Genomic DNA, 25362 nt, shown 5'->3' with positions numbered 1-25362 from the left:
ATACTTGCTTTCCTTACAGTTTGTAGCTTAGTCTTAGTTAGGCAAGAGGGTAGCTCCATACTACATTCAGAGATGTGGGGGCGGGGGCACCAGATAAAGAAGCCAGGCTGTAGAAGAAGGATGGGCACATAATTGGAAAGAGCAATTCTCCACTCTATTCCCTGTCAGCTACATCTTATACCAACTTCAAATGAAAAACAATGATTTTTCTTTGAGATTCCTACTGATGATTCAAGTGCAGAAGTACCATCTAGGGCTCGCAGACTCCAGTCATCTTTCTGTAACTTTGGGTACCCCAAATCGAGTGAGTCATTTACTGTTCCCTTAAAGAGATCCAAGTATTTGGTCAGTTTCATAAAGTCTGTCTACTGATATACAAGGTATTTGTCCCGCAGCTCTACACTTGGGTGCCTTGGGGACTTAGCTGTCTTGGTCCCTGCTCTACCCGAGATGGGAGCTTTAATGCTGCCCTCTGTGGTTTAGGAATTAGCAGCCTCACTGGTTTGATCCTCTCAGATGGTGGTGCTCAGTGCAGCCTCCCATGTCCTGGTGAGCTGCTGGTTTTCAGGACCTAACAGCGTATAACCTGTGGTTGTGCGTTGTTTCCATCGGTCAGTGTTTAAAGAAACAATTGATGTGTCAGTGCAGAAGTGAGACCTAGGAGGAACACTTCCCTGTAAGAAGCACTTCCTTGAGAGATGTCTGGGAACAGAGCTGAAGCTCAGAGCACACTGGGAGCTGGAAAAGTAGGTGAACCTAGAGTTTTAGATTTGAGTGTCCATCTTCTATCCTTTCCTCTCCGGTGGGTTTCTCTTCTGGGTTATTCATCATGAAGGCTGCTGTAGAAGTCAAGCCAATATTTCTGTGGTAATCTTGCCTTATGATATTCCTTCACCAGATTGGAGGGCCTCTCACATAGCTAAGTTCTGAGAATAAAACAAAACAAAATACAACACAAATTTACAAGCTAGTTCAAACACTGAACAGAATGGGCAAAGATATAAGGATTGCTACAAGTTAATACACTGTACAGTTCACACAAACACAACTATTCTCAAGTTAGAATCGATATTTTTAAATTCGTAGGAAGGACTGAGTTCTAACCAGTGTGGAGCCATTTAGAAGTAGATAGTCGTTTTATAAGCCCTCAAGGCATTTTTAAACAGTTAATTCCTATGCAGACTTATCTCATACACTTCCCAAAGACCCTTTTATATCAGTGTTACCTGGGTCAATAATTCAGAACTAGAAATCACCACTTCTAATGATACTGACTTCTAATGGTGGCCAATCCCGTAAACGTCCATAAAGCTGTTATACTTTGAGAGACTGTCTGTAGCCATGGTGATCACTTCAGTGAACAACAGAGCAGCATCCTAGGCCACCCCAGTGATCAGTACTGGTGAGAAAGTTTGGCACAAAGAGAGAAGTTGGCAGTGTGAAGTTCAGGGACACATGCTGTCACTTAGACATAGACTTGATCTGGAGTTCCGATCTCACCTTCCCAGGCCATCCCTGACCCAGCTGATGTAAATACATCTGGGGTTGAGGATTGATCCTAGGTTCTGGTCTCACCAGTCCAGCCCTGACCCAGTTGATGTAAATATATCTGGGGCTGAGGATTGATCCTATGTTCTGATCTCACCAGTCCAGCCCTGACCCAGTTGATGTAAATACATCTGGGGCTGAGGATTGACCCCTGGGTGGCATTGTTTTCAAAGACAAAAACTATAGTTTCCTTGAGTCCAGCTTGAGGTAGAAGTGACTTCCAAGTCCAAAGGGAGGCCCAGCACTCTTTCCCACAGGGTGCCAGTGGCCACCAGAGCTTAAAGGAAGAATTCATAGGAACGTCTCTCCTTCGGAAGCAGTGCTGAGTTCCCAGAGTGCACTTGTGTTGGGAAAGCCCTTGGCAAGATTGCACGTCACAGGTGCATACATCTCCTCAAGGCTGGCTCATAGTCTAGGAGAAGTAAACACTATTGTAGCTGGTACTTCTAGCGTCATATGTCTCTGCTCACTTAAATAGCTAAATCTTTGAGGAGGAAAGTGTGTTGGTAGCACTTTCTAGGAAAGGTGGATTTATGAATGTGTGCTTGGTATCTGGAGCACTGGCTTTCACCAGACTATTCTGAGGTGTGCAAGTTCACATCACCAATTACAGAATCAGTGTCACTACACACTTGGCTCATGGAATGGTGCAAGGCATCACTTATCACTTCAGCAAATTTCTCCCTGGTGAGAGAGCCTACTTTTTTAATGGAAGCTGAACCTTTCATAGTGAAACAGCACCTTTAAAATTATGTAAAGTGCTCATAGCTCAGGATTACTCATGCAGGTATGTGGAATAATTCAGCATATACCCTGGTCTGTATGAGAAAGTGTCTTAAAAGCTAATCAAAGAAATCAGCCACCAACAAATCAATGTCCCAACAGTGAAATGACCACACAGGAGACAGAAAATGTGGCCCTGAGCAGCAGGGTTCTGACCAGCAAACTGTGAGGACACTTCACAGACTGTCCTGGTCTGTCCCTAGTGTTCTGCAGGGCGTCTCTGCCCCAGTGCCCCTTGTGTTGCTGCCATTCTTGTCGCTATGAACTGGCCAAGGTGGCAGAGGGGAGGAAGGGCTCATAAGGATAGGTTGTGAACTTGACAGGCTCTACGAAGAGACAACAAGCCTCTGGCATGCTTGTGAAGGATTATCTACATCCGGTTCATTGCGGTGGGACGACCTCCCTGAATGTGGGTGGCACCAATCAATGGGCCGGAATCCCAGGATGGATAAAAAGGATAGAATGAGCCAAGTACCAGCATTCATCATCACTCTATGCTTTCTGACTAGGAATGCTCCTGCCGCCAGTATGTCCCACCTCGATGGATATAGTACTTCCAAGTGTAAGCCGCCATGAACCCTTCCTCCCCTCTGCCAGGCATTTTGTCACAGCGACAAGAAAGGCAGCTAACACAAGGGGGACTGGGGCAGAGACGCCCTGATCATCTCCGTGCAGAGTTCCTCACATGGGCACCGTGATGGCTCATGTGGAAACAAAGGCAGTGTTTGGCCTGGGTTTAGGAGTTCGTTAAGCTCGGGGCAGTGGGAAAGATCAAAGCTAAGTCTGGGGCACAAGAGGACCTTGGAGGGTGCAGATGGTCAGTCTTCAGATCAGAGGGCAGAGTGGATCCTGGTCCCACATTCTGGCCCATCAGATGGTGCAGTTCAGTGGAGGCTGGCGGCAGTCTGGAGCCCCAACTGAGGCTGGAGACTGGTCCTTTGATGATCTCTTCTGTGTCCCAGAAGATGTTACACATCGGTCTATCACTTGTGCTGCCTCTATCCGAAACTGAATGGAGCTGGGTGGTAGAGGTGCACACCTTTAATCCCAGCACTCAGGAGGCAGAGCCAGGCGGATCTCTGTGAGTTTGAGGCCAGCCTGGTCTACAGAGTGAGTTCCAGGACAGCCAAGGCTGTTACACAGAGGAACCCTGTCTCAAAACAAAACAAAGAAAATGAATGTACCATGTTCCCTCCGATTTAGTTTTTCCTCAGCACTTATTTAGCAACCACTGCCCACTGTTGAATATGACTTAGTTTGTGCCCTTAGGGAGTGTTCGAGTCTGTCAGGACACAGATGTGATTAACAGTGGAGCAGTCCCCACTGGGTTCCATAGAAGAGACATGTGATACTGAGTGGAGCACTTCAGAGACTCCACTGGTGACAGTGAGGTGACATTCTCCTGGGGTCTCCAAGGATGAATAGGAATCTGGCTAAGTGTGCCGTGGTTCTGTCTGTCATATATGGACAGAAATTATATAGAAAGAATGTCTACTAAAATTGAATAAGTAACACTGAAAAACAATGTTCAACATTTATCTCCCTATCTGTCATTTGTGCTTTCAAGTTATTTTGAATATATTGAGTATATTTCCATAATTTATATCGATCAGATAGTGGCAAAAATAGGGAAACACAACAGGGACTGTATGGTTGTGTGTTCCTTGTGTGTTCCCACCTGGAGCTGAAGTAGTCAGCTATAAAGTTTGCGTGAACACTAAGCTTTAGCATTTGTATTGAGTCTCACCTTTGTTCATTTTAATGAGTTGATCCAGACCAGGAACCAAGTTGTAATAAATAGTCTTTAGAAAACTAAAGTTTGAAAGCTCTGTTGTTAGATTTGTATTAAAGAATTAAGCCTTATGTGTAGCATGAATCTTAAAGGTCCTTACTAATAAAATCAAACCTGAGGCCAGTTATTGGGGTGAACGCTGGAAGATCAGAGAAGCAGAACAAGCCACAGCCAACCTCACCTTGCTAGTTCCTCAGCTGATCCTGTTTCCTCAGACTGGAAGCTTCTGAGTCCTCATCCAAAAGGATCTCAGCTGAACTGCTGCTCGAAAGCCTGAAGCTTAACCAGCCAAATGCTTCTAGTTTCTGGTCTAGTTCACGCCTTATATACCCTTCTGCTTTCTTCCATCACTCCCTGGGATTAAAAGCTCGCTTTCTGGGATTAAAGGCGTGAGTCACCATGCTTGGCTGTATCCTTGAACACACAGAGATCCAGGTAGATCTCTGCCTCTGGAAAGCTAGGATTAAAGGCGTGTGCTACCACTGCCTATCCTCTATGTTTAATATTGTGGCTGTTCTGTTCTCTGACCCCAGATAAGTTTATTAGTGTGCACAATATTTTGGGGAACACAGTACCACCACACTTATGCTTTAGGTTGGGTTTCTCTAGAAACAGGCGCTGAAACAGACTCTTACGGATAGTTATTTGGGGAGATGACCTGGAGAACCTAAGATAGAAGGCAGCTGAGACCAGGCAGGGAAGGCAGCCAAGGCTAGACTTGTTCTAAAATGAGCAGATCAGAGCTATGGGCAGCAGGAAGTGTTCAGACGTGCAGGAGGAGAGCATGTAGCTAGAGCAGACCCTGCAGGAGAGTCGGGCACTTGCCGTCTCCTGGGAATCCGTAGGACTTCAGGGGCTCGGTGGGGTCAGTGTCACCTTCGTAGGACAGGCCAGTGCCCAGCAAAGCTGGGAGGCGTCTAGAAAATACCTTTGTTTACCTTGAAAGTGTCGGGCACAAGGAGGCCCGAGTGTGTGTCAGACTTCGTAGCCTGTGAATGGCATCAAGGATGGTGGTGCTGCAGGAGTTAAGTGTCCTTTGGACATCAGGCCTTTGCAAAGGAACAACAGCTAGGACTTTGATTCAAATTAAAGCTGCCTTGGATTAGTATTGTGTCACTGTTATAACGAAGCCGTAACTCAAGGCAACTGCACTGGAACCATGTGGAATGCATGTGGACATTTTTAAACCCCGCCCCCCTTATTTTTCAGGTGTCTAATATCCAGGCAAGAACAGTTGTGCTGTCCTGGGCACCCCCTGTCGGACTGTCCTGTGGACCCCATGGTGGTCTTTCCTTCCCTTACAGCTACGAGGTCGTCTTATCTGACAAAGGGAGAGATGGGAAATACAAGATCATTTACAGGTAGTGTATGTTTACACATGGGTTTTTTTTTTTCTTCTGCTAAATTGCATCGTTGAAGGAAAAAATGGGAAATTTGGACTATGCAAATTTCCTTTGAAGTCAGTAATTTTAAACATTAGTAATCATAGGGCTGAGGTAGCTCACTGACAGAGCACTTGCCTAGCATATGTGAGGCCCTGGGTTCAATTCTCAGTACTGGGAAGAGGTATAGTAATTATAATGTCATGAATTACTTAATTTTGTCCAAGTAATTATTCATCAGATATTAATAATAATATAGGGCTATATGGTAGAATAAACATTTTGATGATATGCTAGTTGTCAATATAGTATTAATACATCTTCTACCAAGGTCTGTCAGGACAAAAAGTGACTAAATTTTTCAGTTCCTACATACATTAGGTGGCTACAAAGTGAATTACATTACAGCCAATTCTTTTTCTAGGCCTATGTCTTAGTTAGGGTTTCTATTGTTGTGAAGAGACACCATGACCACAGCAACTCTTACAAAGGAAAACATTTAGTTAAGGTGCTGCCTTACAGTGCAGAGGTTCAGCCTATTGTCATCATGGTGGGGAGCATGGCGGCGTGCAGGCAGACATGGTGCTGGCTACATCTCAATCAGAAGGCAGCAGGAAGTGAGCTGTGACACTGGGCGGTATCTTGAGCTTATAAGACTTCCACAGTGGCACACTTCCTCCAACAAAGCCACAGCTCCTAATTATTTCACTATTCAAACTACCACAGCCTGCTTTTTGAAAGCTACAATATTTTTGTTTCCATTTCACCCTGCCCTTTACCCTCTCTATACTGAACTGAAGGTTACTTTAAAACATTTCATTATGAAGCTTTATTAAATGGCTCTGAGTTCAGCACTCCAAGGAAGAGATTAGCCTCTGTTTTACGGAGTCCCACACATCAGCTGACCTGGTGATTTATAGCTGTTTTCTAAATGTGATAAAAATGTTAGGATCAGGTCCTTTCTCCTTGTACAGCTTATGTTTGCAGAGCAAGAGATCAGAAAGTCAGGTATTTGAACTCCTTTTTGGACCTCCCTGTGGGTGGCCTTGAGGCCTGTGCAGCACAGTGTAGCTCACTCACAAAGTCCCACTGTGTCTCAGCCAGAAGCCTTGCTTCCTCTTCAGTTCTCACCCTGTGCCATGCAGCGTTCGCCCTGTCTTCTGCTTTCATCACGTACTGCCCAGACGAGCCGACTTGTGGACGAGGAAAGAGAGAGAGATGAGAAAAGAGCCATTCCAGTGCTGACACTTTCTCTTACCTCCTCTCTGCTCCGTTGTCTCCCCTGGTCCCTGCTGTGTCCTGACTTTCCCACACCTGCTCTCACCCAGCACTGTCAGATCTCTTCCCCATAGAGTCGCACCAGAGGCCACATCGTCACTCCTTGGCAAGAACACTCTAGAGATTGCTTTCTTTGCTTGGAATAAAACCTCAATTTGGTGCTCTGGCTCTTAATCATTTTTTTCTATTTTGAAAAAAGATACATTTAGAGACACATTGGGAAAACATAGAGCCTCTACCTCCTCTCTCAGAAATTAGAGCGGGGGAAGGCGTCTTGCTTTATTGCCCAGGCTGGCGAAGAACTCATCCCTCAGCCCACCCAGGTGCTGGAACTCCAGGTGTAGTGTACAGGTGTACACCGCTGCCCCCAGCTAGCTACATCCTGTTGGTTTGAGATGAACACTGATGCTAACAGCTAGTCACAGGTCCCCCAAGGAACTTAGGTGGGTGACACAGTGCAGGTCGCTGCTGGCGGTCAGAAGCCTGTCTGCTGGAAAGGAGCACTTGCCCCTCAACTTCAGCTGTCAGGATTTGTTGACTTTTTAGGGATTTTTTTCCCCCCAAGAGATGCTAAAACTCTCCATGACTCTGTCGTTTTTCTCATGTCCACCTAGTTCAGCAGATAACAAAACATTTTAAGTGGCAATGCAGGGCCAAGCTGCAGAGCTGTAGGCTAGTGTGGACATAGCTTCTGGTTTGAAACTTCACAACAACAACTTTATTTGGGAGGCATTGAGACAGCTCAGACCTGGGGTGCGTGATGGCTGCATGCACCTGTGTTCTGTACGTGTTTTTCCCTCACTAAGCTTTTATCCTGTTAACCTTACTGGCTGTGCCTTTTTCTCTTCTGTGTGTACTTCTTCACATAAGTTTCATACATCACAGTCCTTTACCATAAGTGTTTCATGTTTTCTGAGCACAAAGATGTTTTTATAGATGACCACACTGTAATTTTCAGTTTTCTTTATATATGGTGGCCTAGAGATTTCATCTAACCCATTGTCCTGATTCCAGCTCCACCAGCTGACCCTATGACTCTCTCATTTAGAAAACTATGCCTCTTGTTTGGAGAACTGTGGCAGTGTGTTGAGTCATTCAGGATAGTGTCAGATAAATACACTTAGTTTCTGGTCTCTTTTAATGTGTCATTTGATAATTTTGAAGAATGAGAAAAAAGGTATAGACACACACACGTACCCTCTACTTTAAAAAATTTACATCAGGGTTTGCTGTGTAGTTCTCTTGCCTGTCTTTGAACTTATGGTGATCCTGCCTCCACATCCTGGGTCTGGATTCCAGGTGTGTGTTACCACCCCTGGCCTTTTGGCCACAGTATAATAGAACGTGCCTGACTTTGTAGGGCCTGTTTCTTCATCATTTAGGCTGAGGCTCAGTTGCCCCTTTGGCTCACAGAGGGTTTTACTTATGTCAGAGAGCTGTTTTGGGGGCACCTGGGATGGACTATAAGTTCATTAGGGGGGTCCTATGCTGAGGGCATTGGGGTTCCCTCCAGGGTAAGTCTGGGAACCACTTTGGCAGACAGCTGGTGTATTTTGCAGATCTAGCTGTTGGTGTACATTACTGGCTTTCATGTCTTGGTTTAGGAAGTCATAAGATGTTTAATACTTAATTGATGCTGTTTCTGGGATCCGAGTTGTGTCATTCAAAGGAGTTTGGTTTTCAATTAAAAAAAAAAAAGGCAGCCATCAAATAAGGTTTATTTCTGGGTTTTGGTGAATGCAGACTTAGTAGTATTTGAGTTACTGTTGGTGAATGACTATGAAACCCAGTCCCAAAGCTGCTTTACCTTTGAGACCAGTATTAAACTAACAAATCCTTTGTCTTTGCAGTGGAGAAGAATTGGAATGTAACCTGAAAGATCTCAGGCCTGCTACTGATTACCATGTGAGGTGAGTTAGTTCCCAGCCATGAAAGAGCCTGCAGGGTGCAGGTGGTCATTGTACATCCCGAGCCTCCTTTTGAAAGCGGTGTTGAATGGCACTTCCCTCATGGAAGGTGTGGGCCCAGAGCCATGGCCGTTCGTTCACATTCTGTACACAGAGCATAGCAATTTTGAGGACCTAGGGCTGCTTCTGGGACAAAAAAAGGAGGTGTCCTAAACAGCATGTATATTTTTAAAAATAATTTTTAGGGCTGGGGAGCTGGCTCAGTCCGTAAAGTGACCTTAGGGTATGAGTTCAGTCCCCAGCAGTGATGTATAGGCTTGGCTGCAGGCGCCTGTAATTCAGTGCTGGAGAGGGGAGGCAGGGACTGGGGGATCCCAGGACTTGCTGACCACGGGTCTAGACAGATCAGTGTACTTCTGGGTCAAAAAAATTTTTAAAATTAGTTATAAAAAGATTCAGTTATTTTTTTGAAATTGTAATCACATCATTTACCCCTTTCCTTTCTACCTCCCAACCCCTTCCATATACCCTCAAACTCTCTTTTTCTTTAATTGTTGAGATGTAGAAATATCCTAAATACATAACTACAGTCTGCTCAGTCCACATAGTGTTTCTTGGATGTATATGTTCCTGGGGCTGACCACTTGGTATTGGGTAGCCACTGGGGAGGCTGTTCCCTGGAGAAGATTATTTCTGGCAGTCAGCGTTCCTTAGTTGCCCATAGATCTCTGCTAGGGTTGAGGCATCTTGAACTTTCCCGCTTCTACAGTTGCGTGTCTGTTGGTACCATCGTGGTTGAGCCTTGTGCAGGCAGCCATGTCGGGAGTGTTCACAGCCATGTCGGGAGTGTTCACAGCCGTGTCGGGAGTGTTCATGGCTGTAGCTTCCCTGGCATTTCTAGGGGACAGTCTCCCGGGAAACTTCCGGTTCCTCTGGCTCTGGCCGTCTTCCCCAGCCTTCCGAACTGATTCCTGAGCCTAAGGTTCAGGAACTGTGTTGTTAGATGTATTATTTGGGCCTGGGCATCACATGATCTCTTGTTCTCTGCATTTTGTCAGTTGTGGTTTTTCTGTAATGTTCTATAATGATCGTATATCATTGCAATGCAAACTTACAGAGTTCCAGGAATTTAAGTGTCAGTCACAAATTCAGTAGTCACTGCAGAGGGCTGTGTGGAAACAGCCTTTGCTATGGAAGACCCATTTCACCCAGCAGCCACAAAAGGAGAGCTAAGCCCACTGCCCCTCTCATTAGGAATTTAGAAATGTCACCCAGCTACAAGCTCACAGACCTTACTCAGACAACTGGGGTGTTTCTTTTAACAGCACAAAATAGGCGACATTTTCCCTTCCTGTTGTTATTTTTGTTTGTTCCATTTTTTGGAGAAAGGGTCTCTGTAGCCAGGAATGACCTGAACTTCTGCCCTCCCAACGTCTACCTCCCAGGTGCTGGGATGACAGGTGTGAGCCCAGGAACCATTGTATACAGTGCCTGGCATACTGAGCCACACATCCTCTTTCTAATTCCTAATATTACAATCTTGATTGAGACCTACAGAAATCTTGGCACATAAATATTTCATTCTTAAATTGTGTGCTGATGTTACGTGTAGGCTTTCTTGCTACTTTGTTTTTAATTATGAAATTTCCTGAAGTTAATGTGCAGAATAATGGGCTTCATTATGATCTTTTCATTTATTACTGTATTTTGTTCATATTCAGCCCCTGTTACCTTCTCTTATTCCCATCTCTTCTGACGGGTTCCTTCCTGTGCCTCAGATTTCCTTTGATTTTTCTGCTTTGGTTTTATCCTACCCACAGATTGTCTGATATCTTTTCCTCACCTTTGGCTCCCTCCGCCATTGGAGTCTACTCATAGGATACAGCAAGCCTGGTTTTCTAAGTAGCAAGCTCCTCTCTGGAATCTTAGCACAAACTGCCTTGTGGCTGGTTGCCTGGCCAGGAACAGCTCTGTCTTTGCTCTTTCCTCAGATCACCAGGACATCCTCTAGGCTATGCTGTCGATCGTGTGCTGTTTTTATGGTCATCTGCCATCAAATGCCCAAACTCATTTCAAGTTTAAAAAATGTTTCTTCCCCATTTTTTTATATGTGGTATTTCTGCAAATCTATTACTATTGTGATTTAAACAAAAAGATTTCTATGTAATGTATGCATTGATTTGTAAAATTTAGGTCTTTTCTTGAGTTTTGATAAAATAATCATTTTTAATTAACTCATGTAATGTTTAAAAAGAATCAATTTATAATTATCAAACTATAATTAGTGCTTCATTAGGGATAGAATGCTATGTGTTGCATAAAACCATTAAAATAAAATCTACTATAGTTTTGAAGGGAATCTGAAGAGAGGGGAAACAAAGACATTGAGATTATGTGTTGAAGTGGAAGGGAAAAAAAATCTGTTTTTTTCTGGAAAGATTGTTCAGTCAGTAAAGGCCTCAATGTGATCCCTGGCACACACATTAAAAAGCCAGCCACCGACAGGTGACAGGTGGTGGTACACGTCTTTAATCCCAGCACTCAGGAGGCAGAACCAGGTGAATCTCTGTGAGTTCGAGGCCAGCCTGGTCTACAGAGCAACATCCAGGACAGGCACCAAAACTACACGGAGAAACTCTGTCTCGAAAAACCACAAGGAACAACAACAACAACAACAACAAAAAACCCTGCCACCATAACACATGCTCGCAATCTCAGTACTGAGAAGACTCCTTCCTGGGGCTCACTGCCAGACAACCTAACCTAATGGGTGATCTCCAGCCAATGAGAGACTCTGTTTGAAAGATAAGGTAGATAGCGTTCCAGAGGGAAGACACCCAAGCTTGTGCTGGCCTCTACACAAATACTCACACACACGTGCACCTGCACGCACATGTATCCCCCCCCACACACACACACAAATTATTTTAAAGGAAAGAAGAATATCATGTAAATAAATACTGTTTTAAATACTCGTGCTTAACTATGTACCCACACATATGTCTGTAAAGAAGCATTTACATATCTACAAATGTTTCTTTCCGGGCGTTTCTTGGAGAAGGATCCTTCCTCCTTTGGCTGGCAGGTCTGTAAAGTTAACAGTGGTGTAAGATGATCATTACTGTGGGAGCCCAGGACTCAGCCTTAGCTCCTGACCTGGGACGTCTTGCCAGCTGCAGGGCACGGGCTGCTGCCATCATGGCCCTTGCCCTGTTCTCTGCCTGTGCTTCAGTCTATATTAAAGCCTCCTAAAAACAAATTCCAACTTTGCTTCAAAACAGGAACTGCTATTTCTGTCCGCAGTAGCCTGCCGCCGCCGGGGACTTGAGTGATGGGGTGGATAGCAGGCCCATGACAAACTTGGCGGCACTTTCTCGGTCACCACTGGAAGCAATTTGCCCAGAGGTGACATCATGGAATGACATTTCCCAGAAAAATGATGTGCAGAACCATTCTAAAAGTCTAGTCGACCAGCCCAGAGCGAAGTTATGAAATAGGTGCCGCTTACGGGAGACTGTGCTCCTGGGCTGCCCCAGACGTGTGGAAAGGAACTTGCAAGCCTGGTGATGAAGCTCTTGGAGCACATGCTCCCTAAGTGTTTGGCTGGAAACCAGTGTGGAGTCCAACACAAAATTACTATGCAGGAAAGTGTCTGGTTTGGGGGGTTACATGCAAAAGACAATCCAGCTGATTCATTTAACCCAAAAAATAATCCTATGCTATAGATGTTCCTGTTACAGGATATTAGAGAAAACCTATCACCCTCATGTGGAAAATTTGGGATTGTTTTATTTATTTATGTATTTATTTATTGGGGGGGTGATTGCATATGGAGACCAGAGGACAACTTACAAGAGTGGGTTCTCACTATCATGTGAGTTCCAGGGATCAAACACAGGTCCTCAGGCTTGGCGGTAGGTGCCTTTAACCTCTGTGCCATCTTGCTTTATTTAATAAATAGGGCATTTTCAATGACTTTACTTTTTATAGACATCCTGGGTAAGGCTGTAGCAAGCTACTGTTACAGTTACAATTAGTTACTATTTATTTACTGAACAGTTTTGATTAATAAATAATCCTGACGTGATTGGATAATGTTTCAGTTTTTGCTGTCTGCAACATTAACATTATGCTTTAAAATTAACCTGGTTTTCCTTGCTGACCAGCTTGTATGTGTGAAAACACTGAACTTCTCATTTAAATGAATGATAACTTGCCCTTTTTGGAGAGGGGTTTGCTGGAGATTACGCCCAGGGCCTCATGCATGTTGCAAACACGCTCTACCCCAAGTTCCACACACCAAACAGTCTCCACAACTAAAGATGAGCGGAGCAGCTCCATGTGGCCCATGTAACCACCTCACTTTTACTTGGGCCCTCAGGTTCTTTCTCTGCCAAACTCTGTTTTATCAAAGATCCTGAAGTCAAATTTAGATATTATGTATTTTGCTTTTAAATAACATTACCATCATTATATGCCACTTAAAACACAAAAGTAATTTTTAATGTCTTCAAAATTCAGAAATTGCTCACATTTCCTCATTTGTCCTAAAAATGAAGGTTTACTTTCTTTATTTTGCTGTTATGAAAGTTCAGATGTAGCCTGAATATGCTACTTGGTTAATGGGTCTCAGATTTCTTTAACATCATAGGTTTTCCTTCATGTCTTTACTGGGGTCACTTTTGTGTCCTGTAGTGTTCTGTACTCGCCAGTTGAGCTGACTGAACCTCTGCCTATTGCTTGATATGCTTCCTCGTCCTCTGACTTTCCAGGAAGGCGGCAGTGGCATAATCAGATCCACACACAGACTCCTAGATGGTGGCTTGTCTTTGTCAATTGTCTTTGTTTGTGTATCTTACTACACAGCATAGGCTGGCCTAGAACTCATGTCATTCTCAGTTAAGGTTTCTGTTTACGTGATAAACATCATGACCAAAAACAACTTTGAAAGCAAGGAGTTTATTTCAGCTTACAACTATTTTGGGAGGTGGGAGTGGGTGTGGGGGGTTTGAAACAGGGTTTCACTGTGTAGTCCCATCTGTCTTGGAATTTGGACTTCAACTCAAAAATCTGTCTGCCTCTGCCTCTGCCTCTGGAGTGCTGGGATTAAAGGCATGCACCACCACACCTGGCTCGAGTTTACATCTGAGGTCACATTTCATCCCTGAGGGAAGTCAAGGCAGGAACTCAGGGTTAGGAGGAACTGAAGCAGGGGCCATGGAGCAAGGCTGCCTATAGTTTGCACCTCCTGGCTTGCTCAGCCTGTTTTCTTATGCCATCTAGGAGCCACCTGCCCAGGAAGGGCACTGCCCACTGTGGACTTAGATTATTAATTCATGGGACCCTCCTACACTAATCGTCAGTCATGCCAACACCCCCTAGGCTTGTCTGCAAGTGTCGGTGGGGATTTTCCCCATGAGGTCCCCTTTTCTCAAATGACTCTAGCTGTGTTACATTGACAGAAAGCTGACTGGGATAGTAGCTCAAAGCACCTTTGAACTCAGTCCTCCTGTTTCAGCCTCCTTCATGCAAGAATCATAGGTGTGCACTCCAACGCTCGGGTGCTCTGGCCATGTACTGGGAATACACAGCATCTGATTATCTCCTTTATGGTGATCTTAGTTTAAATCCTAAATTGATAGGTGACTCTGATATTTAAAGACACCAGCTCCCCTCCCACACACACAGTGTATCCTGGTCTAGGTATAGGGCATAAAACTTCAGTTGGAAAATTGTGATATAAAGTGTAAGCTCGAACTGACCATGGCTGGAACAGTGTATAGTTCATTTGAGTCTATCCTGACGCGTGGATGCAATCTTGTGCCAGATCACTGCCGTTTGGTTTTGCGTTACCACATTCATCGTTACTGTGTGCACAGAGGAGCCTTTTCTCAGTTGGGTTGGGCAGGGAGCATTCTCACAATTGGGATCATTTTTTTGCCTCAAATGCTGTGATGTCCTCCCAAAAGGCAAAACACAAACACAAGATGGACTCTTACGTTGCCTTTTAGATGGAGTCTACATTTGTGCTTAGTATTTTTGATTTACATACCCTACAATCAGGCACATATGTCAGATGCTGAGCCCAGTGCCTCAGAGTGCAGAGAGAATCCTCAGTCTTGGTGCTGTGTGTGGGCATTAAATGTGCACATGGATGGGCTGCACTGGAATACTGTCTTTGTTGAATTGCAGAGAGATGCACTTGGCAGCAGCCTGCAGGTCTCTTGGGCAAAGCATCCATATTTTTACCTAACTGTACACGGTGCTCTCAGTAGTTCTGAGATATCTACCCTGTTGTTCTTTTATACATTCTCTGCAGCCTGTGAACTCTGCACTGAATCACGTCCCTGTTCACTAACTCCCAGCTAGTGTACTTTACACCTTTTTCTAGACAGCCAAGCCAAGCCTGTTGGCTTTTAGAATGTTTATATGGAGGCCATTTAGAGAGAGAAGCTCCACTTTCTATGTAGAATGCTCTTTTCCAGTCAGTGGAGTTACCGCTGTTACGGTGGGGCTGAGTGGGACTTCCTGAACAGCATACCTACAGAGATGGTTGTCCCTGTAACGACTGACCGGCTAGGTAAGGACAAGAGCACAGTGCTCTCCTGTGGAAGGACTTCTGCTCAGCCGTGGAAAGCCCATGAGGCAGAGATGAGAAGCTTGATCTTGGATCTCAGCTGCTGATGCTCATTCTGCCTGTCGTTTCCTTCGCAGGGTGTATGCCGTGTACAATTCCGTCAAGGGATCTTGTTCTGAGCCAGTTAGCTTCACCACCCACAGCTGTGCACCAGAGTGCCCCTTCCCTCCCAAGCTGGCTCACAGGAGCAGAAGTTCACTCACCTTGCAATGGAAGGTGAGTAGCTCAAAATGCCGAGAAGATGCTCAGGTTGGTGGCGAGGCAGTCAGTGGCCATTTGAGATATCCTGTTTGCACTGGGGCTTGTTTCCTGTGTAATCACTATGTGAACCCAGTCATGAGGCATCAGAAGCTGCTGTTTACATGACAGTCCGAGGCAGAGGAGGGGGAGGAAGGACCTGCAAGATCCAGTGTGAGCACCTTCTCAGGAACTTGGTAAATCTCCCAGTGCATCATAGGCGATATAAATACTTAAAATACCTCAGTTTTCATCTCTTTCTACTACTGTAGTTCATTTCTGTGAACATTTGGAAGCTTCAGCACACCGTGTGAAGGTTTAGAGAGACAGACAGTAGGCTTGAGTTCTTTTAGCTTCTTCCTAAGTAAAGACGAAATACTTATTAGTTAAAGCTTCCCAGAATATGTGGTTCTGTACTCCATTAAGACTTCATTAATTTTCACTAATTAGTCATTAGCTCAATCAGGATTCCTATTTTCAACTGAACTGTGTAGTGGTTTTCATAAAATACAATGTACTGTTTAAAAATAACCATTGCCTGGCCAGTGATCTTAGGGTGTGTCCCTTCTGTAAAGTACAACTTTAACCTGTTAATCACAGTTTTGTGTTTTCAAGAAAACAGATCATTATGGCCCTTTACAATCATTATTTCTCTGTCTTGATATCTGAAAATGTAGTTAGAAAGTGTCAAATAGATGGAGATGGTGGAAGTTACTGTTCCAGAGTGCGGAGGGGGTGAGGCCCGGGGAGAGAGTAGTGAGTAATAGTGTAAATGTAGCCAGGCTTCTCTGCGTCCTGGTGTATGGAGCCACGTGTTCTTAGTCAGTGGCTGACATTGACTGTGTTGTTGGGACAAAGGCGAAGTTTCAACTGGCTTAGACTCTGAACTTTTTTATTTTCCTTCCTGGCTTCCAGGGATAATCCAGGTCAGTGATTTCCCACCTTTTCAGAGTTTTAGCACCCAACTGGTCATTGTTGGTTAATTCCTTGGCAAATACACATCCATTTAAAAGTTCATGTGAGATAATAGATTTAAAATCTATTTCTTTGAAAAAAAAAAAAATGTAAGAAATCTGAAGATTACCAGAGGGACCCCAAGATCTTACAAACTTAAAGTTGGGAATCACTGATATGTCTCTGCTCTGTGCTTGGGTGGCATTTGGGTCTCAGATGGACCAGCAGCTTTCAGAGAGATCACTTGGGGACCAAAAGTACCCTGTTCCATTTAGTCATCCGTAAGCATAGGAAGGTCCTGGATTCAACTCAGCATCTGTTTAAATTTGCTGGTGCAGGTTTCCTGTTTGCACACTGGGTAAAGGCGTGTGCCCCAGAGACTTCTGGGTAAAGGCATGTGCCCCAGAGACTTCTGGGTAAAGGCGTGTGCACCAGAGACTTCTGGGTAAAGGCATGTGCACCAGAGACTTCTGGGTAAAGGCATGTGAGCTGGAGACTTCTGGGTAAAGGCATGTGCACCAGAGACTTCTGGGTAAAGGCATGTGCTCCAGAGACTTCTGGGTAAAGGCATGTGTGCCAGAGACTTCTGGGTAAAGGCATGTGAGCTGGAGACTCCTGGCTGCTGCCTGTTCTTGACTCCACAAAGAAACTGAGGAAGCCAAAGAATTGGTTTCTCCTGAAGGCTTTTGCCAGTTTCTTCAAAGTTCACCAAAGCTCAAGACTTAAGTTCCCAACTCAAACTCTCACGAAAGGTGGCTCAGCAGGAAGGGAGGGAAAGACTGGACCTGTGGCTCTTACAGAGCGCTGTTAATGTTTTGTTATCAACAGTGATAAAGTAACAGCTGCCATTTACTGAGTGCTTCTTTAAAAACCTGGGTGTATTCATGAGTGATTTACATATAGTCTCCCAGCTAGCTATCAAAGATCTTCATTCTTGGAAATGAAATTTCCATGTTGATATTAAACAGCTCACACCAGACCGTTGGCAAGCAGACAGCTGGGCTGGGGTTCCATCTTCAAGGGTGTGGTGCAGTTTGCTGGGCCCCTCTCTCCCTGAATAAGAACCAAATCCAAGCATATTTTTGAGACAAGATAGGCTCCTACTGTTTGCCTCTTATTTTCTCAGTCTTTCTAGAACGTTCTACCCTGAGTGCTGCAATAACCACACAGTGTCACCCCTACTAATAGCTCAGGTTCTGTAAAGTACTCTTTTCTAGAAGTGCTACTTGCCTTGTTGAACCTTGTCTTCTCATTGACATTTCTTTTATGAGCACAGGAAGAGATGAAGCCTCTTTTTGCTAACATGTGAAGGGCTAGTACCCTCTGGTAGTTTATCCAGAGGATGTAACCTTTCCGTATGTGTGTGTGTGTGTGTGTGTGTGTGTGTGTGTGTGTATGTGTGTGTGTGTGTGCAGGAGGGTGGGGTGGAGGATGGGGGACTTAATGCCGCAGCTGGTTCTCTAATCCTAAGTACTTAAAGGAAAAAGTAGAACAAAACAGAAGTCCAAAGCTGTGAGGTGAAGTTACAAAAAGTCAGGCATGACTGTGCCTGCTCGAAGCCCCGAGCAGTGTCTGTGTGGTACAGCGGGTCTTTTGTCTCTTGATATACTGAACCTAAAGTGACTCCTCAAAGTTTTATCCCACAGGAAGCAGGGTGCACAGGGCAGGAGTATAGAGTGGTGGGAATGAGTGTGCTTTACTGTCCAGAACTGCCAGTCAGGAAGCCGCTCTTAAGGCTGAGGTGGAGAAAGTTAATAGGTAATTGTGTCTACCAAGGCCCCGCGGCAGCTGCTGGCTCCCTCTCTGAGGGGACAGCACAGAGCCGTGACAGCCACTGTCTTTGACCAAGTTGCTAGCTTGTCTCTGAACAGCTTTCTCCAGTCTCATTTCATCATTTTCTTTTTTAGGCACCAATTGACAATGGTTCAAAAATCAGCAGCTACCTTTTAGAATGGGACGAGGTAAGCATCTTCCCACATCCATCCATCCATCCAAAATGCCATTTCCAAGATACTGGTCCTTCCTGAGACATGTCAGACAAAGGAAATGCAACATCAGTACAGACGCTTACTTAGCTCAGGAGCTGTTGATGATGGAAAAGCAGTTGAAGTAGTACAGTGGATTGTGCATTAAAATAAATTTACTTGCTTTTATGCAAGCAGTGCTACTGAAAGCAGGCAGGTCTTATCGATTCCGGATTCCCACCGCCTCCCCGGGCATTCATTTGTATTTGCAGCTGGTTGCATTTTCATCTCCACTGCATGGATGGTTTTGATAAGGCAAAGCCTGCTGTTTGGTAAGCAATGCTTCAGTTGTCTCCTCTGGAGTGTGACCTGGTGCCCTTCTTCATGTCTGTCTGGGAGTGGAACAGCACATGAAATCTCATTCATACCTTGCATGAGTCTGTGGATTAGACCGTCCTGTGACAGGGACAGTGCCCATGATGGAGTGAGCCTGTCCTCAGAGCTGCTCTGCTGTAATCAGTGGCCCAAGGCCTCTCCGTCCTCACTCTCACAGTCCACCCAGAACCTCCTGCAGGAGCCCCTGTGCATGGCAGGTATTGCTGTACCTTTGTTCCTGTAGCCCTCTGCTGCATTCAGCCAGTGCTTTATCCTCCCTTTGTGTGGTTTGAAAAGGGCACAAAGGACTGAAAAATAGAACATGTAAAAAAGAAAAAAAAAAAAAAACAATGGGGAATAGTTCAAGTTAACTAATCTTTGTGACTTAAATTTGAAGAGATTAAAAATTCAGAATGTATGCAGGGGCAAAACCATGACTTGTCAGGTATGAAAAACTTAAAAATGGAACATTTACATAGATCAAATAGTTAACAATGGCATGTTGAAGTGACGGAAGGGACCATCATTGCTTTCTGTGGAGTGTATTTGCATTTGGGTTGCATCTTAACAGCTTTGAGTAACCAAAGACAATTGCTGTGGTGGCTTTAGAATCCTTGTAAATACCTCGTAGGTGCAGATAGGTGAACCCAGTTGGTTGACCCCAAGCCCCTGGGGTCCGCCTGGCTCTGCCTCCACCAGTGCTGAGATGGCAGGCATGCACCACTGTACCTGGAATTTTATGTGGATTCCTGTGATCATGGTGTAAACACTTTCCCAGCTAAACCACCTCCTTACCCCCGTGCCTGGCTTTCTGCCCTGTGCTTTTTGCTGTTTGTCTTCTTAGAACAGTGACAATCTAAGGTCAGAAAAGTCAGAGAAATTGAGTGTTTGAGTGGGAAGCCTCCTAGGTAGGCCCCTGAAGGAACCAGCAGTGGAAGGGAGTGTGTTGGTGTGACATCCACTATGGACTGGTCATCACAAAGTACTCAGTGGTTAGCCTGGGGCCCTTGTACCTCCCCATGAGTGGTCCCCTTTTTCTCTCCCCCATTCTTACTTAATCCTCTGCCTTCTTTATGCTTCTTTCTCTCTCCTCTCCCACCTTCACACTCCTGCTGGTGTTGGCTCTGCGGCCTTCTGCTGGAGATACCAGGCTGCCTCTTACCTATGGGCCAACACAGAGCTCTTCTTGTGCTCTGTAGCTTAACAGTCACCTTGTAGGGCTGTCATAGCCTCTGGCAGCAGAGGGTCACAAAGAACACAGACTAAGAGATAGTTATCCCATCTGGGAAGCAGCAGCAGACACAGTCAGTCATCAGCTTGCAAGCATCCATGCTGTCACTAAGTAGATGATTTGTTTTTCACCTTTTCTGATCAGAGTATTTTGGGATAGCTTTCAGTATTATTTCATGTATTCATTTATTACTTAAGCATTCTTGGTGCATGGCCCTTCCTGCTTCCACATGGCAGACTGTCCTATGAGAGAAGAATGAATGATAAGGAAGCTAGGCTCTCCCCCATGGTAGCTGAGCAGGCTCCAGGTGCTTCTCCTGTGTGCTTTTGAGCATATGTAAATGATATGCAAATGAAGCAAACCTGGCCACGTGCTCCTCATTTTCCAGCCAGTTACTTCTTTGTTTTATACCCCACATTTCTCCTCATTCCCCCTAGAAAGGTTAGGAAATGGTTCTATAGAGACTGTGGCAGTGAGACTACATGCAATAGTAACTAGTTTGTTCTTGCCCGGCTTATCATTTTAGAAGTGAAATTTCTAGAGAAATAGTCTAGGAGATTGTTTCTAAATGGGACCAAAGGATCAGCAGCCCTCCTCAGAGTGGCTTGCTGAGTCTCTGTTCCCATGTTGCCCAGGCGCTGGCCACAGGGAAGGCAGGCAGGTATTCAGAGAAAGACCAGCATCTGGCCTGCAGGAAGTAAGGACACATGAAGCACTGGCTGCCCCTCTGGAACCTTCGGGTAGTCTCTAGAGCCAGTGCACCTGGTGCAGGGCCTGTTTCTAGACTCTGCTCTAGTATAGCATAGTGGGGTAAGAGGCTGGGAGGGGCCGTTAGACTGCAGGTCCCGCCTCCACAACCTTCCAGGAACCATACCTCCCATTGCCTCTCCACAGCTGTCGGCCTCAGCCACACACCCAGAACCTCTGGGCTGTCCAGGGGCTGCAGAAATGAAATGAGTAGAGAAAAATTGTGGGGTATACGTAGAGGAACCCATCATGGAAGGACATAATTGACACCTTCAGGTTAACCACCTGCATGCCTTGTGTGCATGCACACACTCAGAGATACACACCAAGACAGTAAACAAGCATAAAAACATTTTTAAAGATGGATGAGTCTCCAAGTTGTGCTGAGGAAGCTCACCAGCCCCATGTCTTCCCACCAGACCCAGGGTCATAACTGAGGGAAGGTGTACCTGTCCACATGTATACCATGTGTCTAGGTGTCCTTCGGAGTCCCAGGCTTTAGTACACAGCACAGAGCAGTGGCTCCTGCTCCAGGAAACTCCGTTGGTAATCTCCGCTCCAAAGGCGATGAGTGGAACATTTTGAAAGTATTGGTAAATTTTGAGTACAGGACCTGAAGCCCAGCTTTCAAGCCTCTCCAATGAAGCCTCCCTGAAATAAAGCCCGACCTTTGGCTCTGCTGGGTCTGCAGTGCTGGGGTTGGGGGAGGGCTCAGTGAGGACCAGAAGAGGACAGAGCAATTACCGGGAGCTCTTACTCAAGCCCGTGGCCAATGCTTTCTCACTTCATGGAGTTCACTTGAAAGTTACTGGTGGGGCATTGATAAAAGACTGAGGTCTTTTTCTGCCCTGGTACTAGCTTGGTAACTGCTCAATTTTTAAACCCATGTGAGATAACCCAGTATGCGATGGCATTGAGCATCTAAGAATGGAACCTTCTGGAATCCTTGTCTTCTCAGCTGGGAGATCAGTTTTTCACTTGACACATGTTGATTTTCATTACTTGAAGTGGTGTGGCTTTTCCTGCCACACCAAACAAGGGCCCTGTCACTGTGGCTCACATGACCTTTGGGCTTGGAGAAGTTGCCCTGCCTGTTTGCAGATAGGTCTCCGGCCAGAGCTCCCCCTCATGAGACTCCCTGGCAGGAGCTTGGAGGCAGAAGTCATTCCCAAGCAGGTTTCTATTGGATGGTTGTCAGTGAGCTTCTGAGACCTGCCTTTCTTCCTCCTCAGTTCTCCTCAGGGCAGAACCTGGATCTTCACATTTCTAGGGATCCGAACTCAGGCCCTCAGCTTGTGTAGCAGGCAATTTCCCTACACAGCCGTCTCCCCAGGCCCCTTAGCATTTTATTAAACATCAGGCAAAGCAGTGTTTAGGCACTGGTTTTCTCAACACAAAGCTGTGGACAGCGAGTTATCTCCTGCTGGCCAGATCCCAAATAACCACTCAGGGGCTTAATATTACTTATAAATGCTTGGCCGGTTGCTCAGGCTTATTCCTAACTAACTCTTACACTTAACTATAATTCTTATCTATGTTTAGCCACCTGGCTTGGTACCTTATCTCAGTGCGGCATTCTCATCTTGCTCCCTCTGCGTCCGGCTGGCGACTCCTGACTCCGCCCTTCCTCTTCCCAGCATTCTCAGTTTGGCTCTCTCACCTGACTTCCTGCCCAGCTACTGGCCTGTCAGCTACTTATTAACAAAGCATAATCCACAGCACAAAGCTTCCCTCCCAAGGGAGTCAGTGAGAGAGGAGAAGCAGTACAAGGTTCCTGTTCCTGCGGAGGTCTGTGCCCATCCTCCCTGAGCTCCCTCCTGCTTGAGGAGCTCCCAGCATTCTGTGGTGGAGGCAGGAGGGAGTTCTCTAGAAGAATTGCTGCATGGGGGAGTGACTCACTCATGGACACTCTTAGGGCCAGCTTCTCGTGTTTATCTAATAGCTAACGTGATTAGCCCATAAATTTAACCACATGGAGTGATTGACTACAGACTAAGAGATTACAGAGGTCTCTAGGTTAGGGACAAAGTGGTGAGAGCCTTTAGATTCTCACCAGGTACATGCCTTCTCAGCCTAAAGTGTTCTGAGTGGACCAAGAACTGGCCATTTTCTTAAAAAATAAAATAAAAACTTTTTTAAAAAGTTGTATCTTTTGTGGTTAAATAAGAACTTTTTCCATTTTAGAGAAAAAAAGTTCTGTAAAGGAAGTGTTGATGGACACTTAGCTTAAATGTTGCACTCTTTGATACTGTGCGTGTGTGCACACTTGAATGTGGTGGCACTCAGCTAGTCACTCAGAGTGCTCATGGATCTCCTGAGACTGTGTGTTTGTGTTCATTAGTGAGAAAGTATCCCTGAGCCTCAGTCTCTGCAATGGAAGGATAGTCTGTTATCTTATGACACGCTTACATTATGACTGCCAACATGACTTAGCACAGCAGATTTAGTGTGCTGACCCCCACCCCCATGTGTAAATCCCTTGTGAAGGACAGTATGGGAGTAGACCGGCTTCTTCCAGGACTTTAAACAGGGTTGCTGCTGTCAGGGCACACGTAGACCGATGTTCAAATGCTTAGCTTCTGCTGGGACACAGAGGGAGTTTGTGGAAGAACCAGAAAACCAGTTCTGTAGCTGCAGAGTTTCTCTCTGGGTCCCGGCAAGCCCCCGCAGTCCCACAGCCCACTTACAAAATAAACACACAGACGCTTATATTATTTAAACTATTTGGCCTAATGGCTCAGGCTTCAGGCTAGCTGTTCTTTTATCTTAAATTAACCCATTTCTATTAATCTATAAGTTGCCACATGACTCGTGGCTTACCGGTATCTTAACATCTTCTCATGGTGGCCGCTGGCAGCATCTCCACTTCCCAGACCTCTTCTCTCTCTCTGTCCTGCCTGTACTTCCTGTCTGGCTACTGGCCAGTCAGCGATTTATTTATCAATCAATCATCCACAGCACAGTTCTGTGGGTTGAGATGATTGAAGCTCCTGAGAACCTTCTCACATGTGGCTAAGCTGGTCGGATGGAAGCTCACATCTGTGTTCCCAGTGACTATAGAGCTTATACAGCTCTGGAACTGAATGGACTGCCAGTCAAGGAAACCCAGAGATGCTGAGCGCTAAGACAAGAGAACAGAAAAGGCCAGAGCAGGAAGAGCCCATGAACTCTGTTAACAGACCACAGTCCATGCTGCATCCACGGTTGCAGTGCACAAACCATCTGGGGTGTGTCCAGACTCACAGAACAGCTCCTCAGTATCTCTGGGGGTTGAGAGACAGCTCGGCTCATTGAAGGATTGAGCCGCCTCCACAGGAGGAATTTGGTGACTTATTGTTAACTAGTCTCTTGTGTGGCTCAGGAGTTGATAACCTCTCAGAGTGCTTCTTGTCTCAGTGAATTTGCATGTGACTCTTTTGGTCAAGTGACAGCTATCATAGGAATGCAAGTCAGGACAGCACCACCAAGCTGAGTGACATGCTGAGCTTACGAAACCCACATAAAAGCTCACTGTGGTTTGAATCTGAAGTGGCCTCCACAGGCTACTGTTTTGAATACTACATCTCCCATTTGTGGTGTAGTTAGTTGAAGGCTGTGGAGACAGGCTATAGGGCCTGGCTGATAGACTTAGATACTAACTAGGTAGTGGCCCTTCAAAGCTTATACCTACCCATAGGTCTGGTCTAGCTCTCTCTGCTTCCTGGTGTACCAGGATATGAAGAGCATCCTCCTCATGATCCTCACACGAACTCCACTGTGCCATTGCCATTCTGATGGACCAGGAGCCGAAGCAAGCTCTCCCTCTACTTTCCTCTGTCAGGGATTCTCTTACAGTGGCAAGGACATTTACATAGACCCGAATACTCATATTCTCTCTCTCTCTCTCTCTCTCTCTCTCTCTCTCTCTCTCTCTCTCTCTCTCTCTCTCTCACACACACACACACACACACACACACACACTTGTGTACACGCATGCCACACTCCTGGTTTCCACCCCTCAGCGCCAGCATCAGGCTAGAAATGTCAAGGGAAGATGTAGTCTTAGACCTTTTCCAGTGACTGTACCTATGGGGAGTGGAGTGGGGTCGAGGGCTCACTGGGCGTGAGTCCATCACAGTTGATCTTTAGCTCCAGTGCAGTAAGCTAGACCTTCCCTGGTAAAGTGGCAATGTTTCACCGTATCACAGGTCCTTACCACCACAGCCAGGGCTGTCAGAGAGCCCGGGAGTGGCTTCTCCAGCCAGAGGTGCAGGTGAAGGAACCTAGCCAAGAAGGCTGTCTTAGGGTTACTGTTGCTGTGATGAAACACCATAAGCAAAGCGAGCTGGGGAGGAGAGGGTCTATTTGACTTATGGTTCCATGTCACTGTTCATCACTGAAGGAAGTCAGGACAGAACTCAAGCAGGGCAGGGACCTGGAGGCAGGAGCTGATGCAGAGGCCATGGAGGGGAGCTGCTTACTGGCTTGCTTTTTGCGGTTTGCCCAGACTGCTTTCTTCTAGAACCCAGGACCAGCAGCCCAGGGATG

The 25362-nt window shown here is 45.7% G+C and overlaps 1 protein-coding gene across 6 annotated transcripts in view; it reads left to right on the top strand.

Annotated features, from left to right (window-relative positions):
* Fndc3b (fibronectin type III domain containing 3B) overlaps window positions 1-25362 on the top strand; it is a 300773-nt gene that overhangs the window by 214640 nt on the left and 60771 nt on the right. For all 6 annotated transcript variants that reach the window (XM_059265284.1, XM_059265285.1, XM_059265288.1 and 3 more), the window contains 4 exons: window positions 5333-5484; window positions 8634-8693; window positions 15405-15543; window positions 18426-18479. In XM_059265284.1, coding sequence (XP_059121267.1) covers window positions 5333-5484; window positions 8634-8693; window positions 15405-15543; window positions 18426-18479 — 405 coding nt within the window. The remainder of the gene's footprint in view (window positions 1-5332; window positions 5485-8633; window positions 8694-15404; window positions 15544-18425; window positions 18480-25362) is intronic.

The sequence above is a fragment of the Peromyscus eremicus genome, chromosome 6 (assembly GCF_949786415.1).
Source record: "Peromyscus eremicus chromosome 6, PerEre_H2_v1, whole genome shotgun sequence".
NCBI lineage: Eukaryota > Metazoa > Chordata > Mammalia > Rodentia > Cricetidae > Peromyscus > Peromyscus eremicus.
The sequence above is the reverse complement of the archived record's forward strand: the minus strand, read 5'-3'. Positions and strand labels throughout refer to the sequence as shown.